An 11946-nucleotide genomic window follows, 5' to 3' on the forward strand; every position below is an offset into this window, starting at 1 on the left:
ACAAATTCTTATATTTCACATACTTATATTAATTTCGATCTAATTCAATGCTCAACGGCATGTAATATTATTCGGATCTAAAAAATAATTATGCTTAATTATTCGCTTAATTAATTGAGACTTATTTAATTTAATCAAATTCCACTTGCTGTGGAATTCAAAGTTATGTACCAGATCAATGTTGTATTGAAGAGCTGACCATCGCATACAGCTTCACATGTTGGGGTCCAAATAAATGAAAAACTTACTACCTATCTACATTCTGGGCTTTCGCCACTTTGCGTCCGCATTACATAGGCGTTGTTCCGTTCAAATTCTTGGCTCTGAAACAATCTTTGCAAAACTTGATTCGATTCATTGATTGGAGTGGTCGGATTTTCGATGCACGACAGTGCACCATGAGTTAATGGATTCTTGTATCTAATTGCAGGTGTGAGACGTGTGTTTGGGTGCTACGAGAGAGCATGCTTAAGTCGAAATTTGTTGAGGTCATTTACGGTTTCATCAACCCAATCGTTATTAACCAATTATGATTACACGTGTTGATGGGGCTTTGTCCGAGGAATATGATATGGTGTGGGGGAAGCGGTGAATCGAAACATATGGACAACGATCTAGGCAATTTCAGGTCCAATAGCTGTTTTCGTACGCATCCACATACTCATTTGCCTACTCCTGCGGCGGACCCAGTTCCTGTTTAGACCTCATGTAAACCATATCCTGATCTGGCTTGACATTGGCTGCCTGCCGCCTCCTGGTGGCCGCAACCCGCATCGCCACCTCCCAGTCGCGTCCCATCGCGTTGCGTGTGCGCTCGTCCGGGCTCCGCATAAACTGTTCGCGCAACGTGTGCGGCTCGGTCTGGCCAAAGTCGGGCTTATAGCGTCGGGGATCGCGCGGACGCAGCCATCTCGTATCCATATGCTGTGGGTCGCTCCACATGTTGTCCTCACGCACTAAGCGCCGCGGCTTCGCCATGTCCCTCTTGAAAGCTTCCACAGTGCTGGTCTCCATGCGATTGGTCGTACCACCAACATTTTGTCCCGATCCCATTTTGTTTTTGTTTGCTCCGCTGCTCTTAGAGAATCCCTTCTTCGGGGTGAATGCAATGTGTCGTTTGAACAGCATTCGTGATGCATCTGCCCGCAAGTACAAGCCTCCAACGAGCCTTATCGATGAGCGCTGCATGATTTGAATCCTTAACCGGGACAGAGGCACAATCAATGAAACACAATTTGAAGCAATCGCAATATTTACCTGAATTTAAGAGTTCACTGTTGCAATTTCAAAATGAAAAAAATTCAATAATATATTTGTCTATTTTTCAATCTGTCTTGAACCAGAATTTGTGAAGGTTTTTTCTACTTTTCAGAAAAAATAATTTTTTGGTTTCACATGTGATCTGTACTTTGAATGGGAACCGAATGAGCCTGAAATGAAAAGCAGCAAGGGTATCACAAATTTCGCCTGGCAGCGCCTACTATGCACAACAAATTTCAGCAGCTGGGAGTTTTGCTGAAAATCATGAGATGGAGTTTTAAAATATAGTAAGCCAGAATTTCTTTGTAATTTTGTAGGCCCAAAGCCCAAAGCAGGCGAATTTATTGATCCTATATTGACAGATAATCAATAGAAAATATAGAGAAAATATTGCATATTTCATTGAAGTCCATTAAGTAATAAAGAAGTTATGAAAAAAATAAACATGTATGTCGGTTCCATGGCGTACAGCTAAACAAATACGGTTCGTTCAGGGCATTTGCAAGTCGGGATCAAGGCCAACACTTAACTCCGTTATTTGCAATTTGACTGATAAGAGCTGAAGCCTAGGGAGATGCCCTAACTCTACTCGGTTGACAGTCCTTAGTCTTCTATTGGCGTTGCCAACTAAACAGAGCAGAACGAATCCCTTGAGCTTGTCTGTGTAAATTTCTATACATGCAACATATTACATATACACATCATATATGCATGTGTGTGCTAGCCTTTTGAGGTCGGGTCTAGAAGAAATTGCACATCCGCTGCAACCATTGCAGAACCATTAACTGCCTGAGTGAGCGGCGGCTCTTGGAACTTGGAAGCAACGCGACTTAAACGCAGATGCTTGAACTCTTTTTGATTTTACATATACAAATAAACACAACAGCAACGAACAAATGTGTGTGTGTGTGTGCGCCTTCGCACAATTGCACAATTATGTTAAATATCGACAAGTGGCAGGGAGGCCAGCAGACGCTTTTGTTGTGCCGCAGGCAAATATTAATGACGACAGGTATTAAGCACTCGAAGCAGCCACAGCGGCAGTTGCAGTTGCAGTTGCAGTTGCAGCCGTTGCAACAATCGAAACGATTCAGCAGGCCCCAACATGTAATACAGGTTGAGTGGTTTATAATTTGGCATAGCTTTGTTCGTTCCTGCCATCCAGCTAACTGGGTGAAGTGCTTGAAGACCAGACCCTCAGACCCTCAGACCTCCAGATGCCAGCCCCCAGCCCAAAGCCCTCAGCCCCGCCCACAGCAAGCCAAAGGACTTTTGCTGTAATCATAGCCAGGGCCCAGCCTCAATCTGGCATGCCTTAAGTATATGCCGTCTATATATAAAATAGAGCTGACTTATTTTAATTTAAGAGCAGCTGCTCAGAAATCAAGTCTAAATAGCATTGCACTCGATGAGTCCAATTAAACAATTTTGTGGCAATAGAATGAAGAAAAACTTAAAAGACATATATGTATATATAATTTTTTATGAAATTCTTTAAAAATTTAAAAAATTAAAAAATTATTAATATACATACATACATATAACTCTTAAAACTCTAAGAACCCAAACGGTGTGACTAAATTATTGCATTTTTGTCGACAAAATTAAATATAATAATAATACTAAATACAATTTATTTACCTTTTTTTTTTTAAGTCAATGCCTAAAGTTCTACAGATGTCATTCACAGTGCAAGCTGTGCAAGGTACATCAAAATAAAATAAATTACATTCAAAATCGTATTGCCTGAATTTGAGCAGCGTTTGGCTTAATTTTGGCTACTCAGAGTTGACTTGCCGACAATTTAGCTTACTCTTGGACAGGGGATTTCTTCAAGGCTTTGAGGTTTGATTTCTTTTATAGCAGAGCTTTCTCGCCTTCCCATCTAACGTCATATTCTCTTATATAGTATACGTGTGCGATGCATGTCCTTATGGTGCTTAAGCTCTGGATTTTGATTTTCCACTTAAATCATATCTAAGTATGTATAAATAAATGCAGCTATTTCAATATTAAACAAAATTCCATTTCTCTCCTTTATTGCAGCAGTTATTGCAGCAACTTTTGCCAGGGTATTCGCTGACAAGATGCATACGAGACTTCTTTTAATGCTTCAACACTTCAAAGGATACCTCAATAAACCGCTCCATTCTATGTAATATGTATAGACTATTGACTCTTGAACCGCTTACGTCTTCTGTTGTGCTCAAGAGATCGAAGAGTTTGCATTTATGATTGCATAGATGGCCTTCTGATAGGTATACAAATCATGTACTTATATATTTTTGCTGAGCAAGACTGAGACCAAATGATCTCTGCGAATACGAAGTAAGGTAAGAGGTAAATAACAGTTGACTCATGGGCTCTCTACGCTCTGTTCCACAATGCAAACGATCTTCAGCGAAAATTGCGAATTCCCATAAATTAGTCTAAAAATGCAAAAATATATATTGTAAGCTACCTTTCCATTACCTATATTATATTTACAAAAATGAATTCATTGCACATCAAATAAAAATAATATTAATAAACATTATCTATATTTAAAGCACGATTATACCTCAGATATACCACGAGTGAGGCCTACAGTCTTGGCAGCTTCGGTCCGATTTGTAATTTGTTTCTGAAGAGAGAGAGAGTTTAATAAATGAACGCGCCTTACTTAATTATGCAATCTAAATGCATTGAATCACCTCAGCCAAATGACAATAATCATAATGACAGCAGCAGCAGCAGCAGCAGCCAGCGGGCAAGAGGTGAATCTTATGGCTGAGCCGGAAGGAGTTGGAGATCAGGACTGCTGGAGATGTACATATAAATTTTCTAGAGCTGGGGGGCCATAGATGTCATCAGTGGGGGCAGCGTCAACGATTGCCAAGGCTTTTACGTAGCAACGCCAAAAATGTTAACTCATTTGTTGTCCTTTTGCCACTGGCAGAGAGGCTGAAGCGGGAGCGGGAGTGGGAGCTGGAGCTGGGGTAAACCGCACAACAGTCTCAGGTCTATGGGGCAGGTGTTATAGCCATCGTTGCTGTTGTTGTTGCTGTTGTTGTTGTTGTTGGTGGGTGCCAAGTCCGCATCCTCAACAGACGACAAATCTTTGCAATTTATTTACGTGCCATTTCGTAGCAAAATTTTCGTTAGATTTCTTTGGCTTGGCGGAATTCCAAGACAACTCGCCCTGGCCATACCGAGGCGGTGTTGACGTCGTTGTCGTTGTCGCTGTCGTTGTCGTTGTCGTTGTCGTTGGTGGCGGCTCACAAAAGTCATGACGCGCTGATGACGTTGCCAGTGGAAGGATTTAATGGCACATTAAGAATTTTATTACCGCACAACAACAACAGCAGCAGCAGCAACCATGCATAGGTGCGGGAGAAGGAGAGAGAGAGAGAGAGAGAGAGCGAGGCAGATGTAAAGCTTAATAGTCAAATCGCTTGGCATGGCGCGGCACATCAAGCCGCAGCAGCAGCGGCAGCCATTGCACACCTTAGCCGGAAAACATTTTTGGGGGGCGGGGCGGTGGCGGGGCCGGGTTGGGGTTAGCGTTAACACACAACATTTTTGACAGCAGCATCGTTGGGCGCCATGAAAATCTTTCAGAGTCAACAAATTTTTTTGCGCTTGCACGGATTTCACGAATCTGACGACGTCTCTCGCAGCCCACCTGCCCTCTCTCTCTCTCTCTCTCATTCTCTATCACTCCCACTCTCTCTCTCTCGCAGTTGTCATTATTACAAGTTTTGCATAAATGAATAAATGACATTTATGTATTCCATTTAGCCAGCACAGCATATAGCCAAACCCAGAGTCAAACCGAGAGTCACTCAGTCAGTCAGTCGGCTGTCATTTGTTGCGCGAAATGATGCGCGAGTTTTTCAAATCATCTTGGCCATTGTGTGGGTAAGCTTCTACCAACTGGCTTAGCCAGCAGCTCGTTCTGCCCGGTGTCAGCAAATTCTGTGCACTACTCTATATAGCAAACAGTTCAAACGCATTTCAAGATTTGAAGCATCCAGAGATTTTGTTTACGTGGCTAATTATTTCTGGTCAGCTATCAATTCATTTCAAGTTTCTAGAGTTGAATGCTTTAGTGGAGCCTGGTAGACTACGAGATCCTCTGAACCATGCGAAGAATTATTCGAATTATTATATATAATGAATATTTCGATTCCTTTTTACGGGATCCCCTGAACCTTTACGAAGATTTATTATTCCAATGAATTATTCGATTCCTTTCTATATACACAGGAAGCACACTACACATACACATACGCTCGCAAGCAAGGGCACGCGCTCTGCTAGCTGCGCAGTTGACGCAGCGACAGCGTTTGGGCTGCAATTTGGACTATGCTATGAGAACTTTTTATTTTCTTGGATCGAATTCCATAATCAAATGTGTTTATAATATGATTATGACATTCACATATGTACATATGTACATACGGTTATGGCGACGAAAGCTCTAATCCCAAGACAAACTTGTATAGCTGGAGCGTTTTCCGACGGTCCCTTGAGCTGGACTCTACTGTATATGTATATGTGCATACATGTATTTCTTTTTACCAATCCTCAAGTCTGTAAGGAAGGGAAGGCGGGGGATTTGAGTTATCAAATTATATTTCCTAGTACTTCCATATATCTCATCAGCCTGTACTTGGTTTAATCCAAATGTTATCAGGTGCACTTGCCCACTATAGGCCCACAACAGCTGAGGCTACCCAGCTCTGGGCCTTTTCCAGGCTGGGGCAATTAATACCAATTCTGTTCACATGCAGCCGCAGCAGAAAAGACGCAACAGGAATGCGTAAGGCAATAGAGTTTTTTATTTATATGCAATTTAGTTCCATTCCGTTTCGTTTCGTTCTGTTCTGTTCTGTTTGTGCAACCCTTTCGATGCTACCTTTCCACATTAACGATTGCGAGGCTGCTAACCCATTGCGTGCTACTTAATTTGAATGCATTTAAAAATGTTAAAATATGGCAATTGCCAGTTTAAAAGCAGAAAAACAAAAAAAAAAAAAAAATGAAAGAAGAGTAAAAAGTAAATAAAATAAAATTGTCTGCAAAGACACGCACCGGGAGCGTAAAGCAGGCGCGAGCGAGACGCCACTATTTGCCAGACAGAGCGAAAGAACAAAGATTTGTACGTGTTGTTACTTGATGAGGTTGCCGAGTGTCAACCGCCCCAGCCACCCACTCGAGCCCCAACTCCCGGCTTAAATTCCAACCACACACAGATCCAGCGAGAGCGAGAGAAGAGAATGGTAGAGGCATAGCGAAAAATAGGCATTACAATTAAAAGAAAAAAATAGAGAAGAAAAAAAGCGGGAGAAAAAACTCGCAACATACAGAAAACAGAAGGCAAAGGCGCCCATTATACGCCCCCTCTACCACCGAACGCCCACCACTGTCCCGGCCCGCCCCTACCACTGGCTTCGCCTTCGCAGGGCATGCAATGCGAGCGGTTCGCGTTACGCCGAAAAAGAGATAATTTTATTTCATTAATCCTTTTTTGGGACAAATTCGCCGACATTTTTTTGTTGTTTCTCAAGGCTCAGCCGACTTTGGGCGTGGCTCGAACGTAATATTAGCTTAAAATTGTGTAAATAAAAATTACATTCGTAAGAAGGTCTCTGGCCGAGCAGCAGCTGCTGCTCTTCAGCCCCACCAGCTGGCAGCTGTAGGGCTGGGGTAGGTCACATGAATCAGTGCTGAGCCCGCTCCAACCTCCGCCGGGAGTAGCTGACCGCAAGTGCTGATGGTGTTTTGTCTGGCTGGGGCATATGCTCATGAATGCCTAACGCGGCTTAAGCGCAACTGTACCAAACGGGAGTGCTGCACTTAAGCTCTTAACTGAGCAGAGAATAAGTCAATTGAATGAGTTAGGTAATACACGAGTTATAGAGATGATAGAGGTATTTCTTATCAGGTACCAATCGTGATACTAATCGTTTCTAATTGCGATACTAATATATATCGGAAATCGTTTCAATTCAATTATATTTACTTATTACAGAATTTATTTAATGTTTATCATATGAGATTTCATAATATGTAGGCGGTAGCTCTTAAATTGCTTAGGAGACATATCAATATCGTAAACTTAAATCAAACTGACGTTGCCCAAAACCTAAGTAGTTGATGATGCTCTAAGCAAAATCAAATTCTAAGTTTGAGCTGACAATTCTAAGAATTGGACAGAACTTGAGGTCTATATATGATACCATTTTATGGAAATACCCCCTAACATTCAATGTTATGCCTTACATTATGCATTTGAATAGGGCTCTGTCAAATTTTGTACTTTTTTCATAAGAAAACTAATTGACACGAAACTCTTCTTGAAATCAGCTTTCATTTCATATATATACGAGCACTACATGTATATCAAACTTCGATTATAATTCGATTCCACTTTCTCTATTCTTAGATCCCTCACGAAACAATATAAAGATAAAGATATTATTAATTTGATTCCCATTATTATTAAAAATATTATAAAATTCCGAAATATAGATCAACAACCTCGAAAAAACAGATTTTTAGCAATGAATCATTAAATAGCGTTCCAAAAATATCCATAAAAGAATTCAAATATTTATTTATTTGATTATATTAGCCCTAGCACCGTCCTTGGGCAGCTTAGCTCGTTAGAGGCTCAAGGTCTCCCAAAGAAAAAACCCGACACCCGACACACCTTGACTCTTCGCTAGGAGAACTTTGAATACAGTTTATATATAGTATGTATATATGTATATTTCCCTCAATAAATTCGCATAATTAAAATTCTTGCAACGAAATAAACGCAAGCTGAGACACAGAGTCGAAGTAATTTCTTCTTTTTTTTATTTTTGCGTTTCACACGAAGTCGTGGCCCACTGTCAGCATCGATATTAGCACCTTGGCGTCGCATTTGTTGTAATTTACAATGCTTTTTGGCCAATATAATTTGCGCTTAATGGCCCTGGCCTCGACGCGCTGGTCGCGCTGGCAACTACTAGGCGAAACCCTTTGCCACCACGCATAATTCAAATGCAGAAACTTTTGCTGGAGTGGAGCGGGTGGTGTCAAAGGGTGGCAAGGTGACACGGTGACAAGGGGGACCCATTCGCGAATGAATGTTAGCATTTCATTTGAGAGAAGAGGCAAAAAAAAATGCTACTCTGCGCTGCCAGCCTCACCTCAACGACAATGCTGCTGGAAAAGTTTTGCTATATTTTTTTTGCCTCCCTATTTTCATTATTAATAACTCATCTTTTTTTATTTACATTTCCCTTTATTTATGTTTATATTTATTTATTTAGTATTTTTTGTAAGCAGCCGTTGTCGCTGCAAGTACCTCGGCCGGTATATAACTCCGCTCATTAGTTGCCCTACACGCAATTAAGCACAAATGGCTTTTAAGGCGGCGACGTCGGCGCACGCATACATACGTCTCCATGTGGATCCCGGCAGGGCACGCCAGGCCAGGCCAGGCCGGGCATCCACAGGCACACATCCATATCCAGCTACCAACTGGCGCTTATAATGCTGTTGCCATGACAACTTGGTTTAGCCAGAGCCAAGCCAGCCAGCCAAGCATTCGTGCAGTGCTAACCCCTTGCCAGCACCGTGGCCCCCATTCCCCCATGCCCCACTCCTACTCCCCGTGACTGTGCCCAGGCAGCAGAGTCAACTATAAATCCTTGAGCAAAAGTTACACGCAGAGGAAACATTGTCATTGCTTTTGCCAGTTCTGCGAAACTTTGCGTTTTATAATTCTTTTTCATCTTTCACTCACCCGCTCTTGCTCTCATACTCTCTCACAGTCTCCCCTACTCACACGCTCCCTCCCTTGCTCCCTCTCATAATTTTTTTTTCTGTCAAGTTTTATCTACGGAGCCTATTCAACGTTCAAAGTGTTTCAGCTGAACAACAGATATTAAGCATATAATAATAATAATAATTTTAATAATAATATTAAAAGCCCAAGCGAAGTGCTTTTTATGCATATTAAAAACCAGTGTTGGTAAGTTGAAATATGCGTGATTATCGATAGACTTTACATACATTTTGTTGTCAAATAATTTTATTCCGTTTAATAATTTAGTCTGGGCTCATTTCTAGCTATTTTATAGGCATTATTTTGGCCAATGCCTAATGCTTGTTAGCTAAAGCCTTGCCTGGGAGCTTTACCAGCCAAAATTTGTCGTTGTTGTTCCTAACTTTGGCAAACGGCACATCCGTGTCTGTCTGTGGAGTTACTGGCAAAAACTCTGCTTCGGCTGGCAAAGTCTAATAAATTTATAGGCCATGAAATTTTACCTGTGCTAAGACTATTTTACGCTGCATGAAATTATATAAAAGGATGTGAAGATATATGAAAATATATGTAAATATATTTGTAAATATTTTGAAAACAATATATATAAATATAGCTATGAAATATGCAAATATATTTTTGTACAAATGTATGTAAACACATCTTTAAGTTGAAATTCATAATATATTAGTTTATGTCTTACTAAAAAAAAATAATAAATAAATAAAATATAATGAAATTAAAACAATATATATATTTATATAAATTAATATGTATTTGAAGCAAGAGTCCTTAATTTTATTTTTATTCTTTTTTTTTATTTACATTCTTTTTTTGAAATTTGGAAATTTTAAGTAATAAATATAGACAAAATATGAACAAATTTGCATACTAGGAATACTAGGAATATATAATCTATATAATAGGCATATTAACTTTAGTAAACATTTTGTAGAAGAAGATTGATCGGAGGCTCGCGGTATTTCATAGTCGGTCACTCCCTGCTCGATCTCTCTGAGATGCTTTCACTCATACTCACTCTTTCTCTGCTCGCCTTGACTTTACCAATATATGTATATATAACAATATACCCAGTGGCAAGCCACATTCGCTCCTGGAACATCGTTTCAGTTAGCTGCTTTGTCACTTGGTTAGCTGCAGATCGATCGAGCTATTTAAGCCAAGTTAGTTGCCCCGTTTCGCTCTGTGCCAACTGCAGCTGACTTAATGACTAATTTCAACTGTTGCGCGCAGAAGCTCGAAGGCAATTTCCAAACACCAGACAGTGGAAGCCGTCGCAGGACTCACAGCTGTCTCTGTGCCTGCCTAGCTGTGTGTGTGTGTGTGTCAGTGTAAGCAAAATGCAGCCATGTGGATGATTCGTTTATGCTTTTGTCAGTTCGTCAGGGCGCGCCCAAAAACATGGCGTGCAATGCACCTGTCGAGCCAACCAGCCAGTCGTCCACGCTGCTCGTCCGTCGGTCACTCAATCCCTCAGTCAGTCAGTCACTCAGTCAGTCCGTCACTCAGTCAGTCTGTCAGTGAGTTAGTCCGGCAAGCACAGCACTGGCGTGGTGGGCAGCCAACGAGTAGTCAGTTGTTTGATTTCACAGTTGTAGTCCAATTACGATTTTGAGCGTTTACCAACCGCACACAGATTTCAGATTTCAGCCTTTAGCCATGTGCACGACCAGGTGGTAGCTGGCTGCAGCATCTTTCACCTGACTTCTCTGCGGACAGTCATGCTGCTGCTCCTGCTCCTGCTGCTCCTGCTCCTGCTGCTGCTGCTGCTGCTGCTGCTGTCAGTGCACTAACAGCAGCAACATCGTTATTGTGCTGCCACCACGCCCCCACTCCTGCTACCCGTAACCCCAGCCCACCATTCAGCAACCATCCACAGCATCATCCTCTTTGCCTGGACCAGTCAGCGCGGTTTTTGGGGCGGGCTGGTCGAGCGGGGCTCTCTCTCTAAATTACATTTTAGCAAGTTAATTGAAATGGAAATTAGTTGAAATTGTAAAACGAATTGAATTGTATGTGATTAGCCAGAACATTCTCGAATTGGCTAACCAGCAGCAGCCGTAGCAGCAGCAGCAGCAACAAGAGTTTCGGTCTTCCTTTGACTTTCATTTTGAGGTTGGAAGTTTGAAGTTTTCGGTTTCACACACAGAGACCACAAAGCGTACCAACAATTGTTGCTCAGGTAGCAAATTTTTAATTATATATACATATAAATATATAAACATTTCTTTTGGAATCCATCTCTTTCTCTCTCTTGAATGCGAGCATTTTATTTTTATCAAATTATAGCATAAAAAAAAAAAATTGCTACGACTAAAAACGATTTGATTTTCTAGTTTTGGATTTATTAGGAATCTTCATCTCATAGACATGAAAGAGCATCAGGTGGCTTTGCTGACTCAGTTTTAAGCCTGCGATCTTATTTTCTCTGACTGGACTTAAATATGCCTTATTATTCCAGCAATACATCAATGTTTACCCTGAAACTTACGAACGCTAAGAACTTGACTTTGTTTTGAATTCAATTGAATTGACGATGACATGAGATGGGTATGACTAGATCGACTCAACTCGCCGTGAATCTGGTTATAAGGACTCCGCTTTTAGCGTTCGTACGGCTATTGCGACGGCAATCCCGGTCCTCAGGCGAACGTATATTAGCAAACTTGGATGACTATAGCGGTGGTCCGTTGAGCGTATGTATATATACCACGCCCCTTTTGGTCCCCCAAGGCCCAATCCTCAATTTCAATGAGTTCAGGGTATATTAGAAATAGAACTATAATATACGAGGGCTGCTCAAAGAGTTTTCCAAGTTCGTAACTATTAATATTGTTATATTATATTTATTATATTATATATTA

The 11946-nt window shown here is 41.1% G+C and overlaps 1 protein-coding gene across 1 annotated transcript; it reads right to left on the reverse strand.

The window, feature by feature from the left end:
* Positions 1-308: 308 nt before the first annotated feature.
* LOC108656004 (uncharacterized) lies at positions 309-1437 on the reverse strand. The gene is made up of 2 exons (XM_030389881.2): positions 1258-1437; positions 309-1198 (listed from the first exon to the last, which is right to left on the reverse strand). Exon 2 carries the CDS (start codon positions 1186-1188, stop codon positions 670-672), a length of 519 nt encoding a protein of 172 aa, XP_030245741.1. The 5' UTR covers positions 1189-1198; positions 1258-1437; the 3' UTR covers positions 309-669.
* Between the last annotated feature and the right edge of the window lie 10509 nt (positions 1438-11946).

Source organism: Drosophila navojoa, chromosome X (genome assembly GCF_054131105.1).
Source record: "Drosophila navojoa isolate 15081-1374.11 chromosome X, UAZ_NAV_1.0, whole genome shotgun sequence".
NCBI lineage: Eukaryota > Metazoa > Arthropoda > Insecta > Diptera > Drosophilidae > Drosophila > Drosophila navojoa.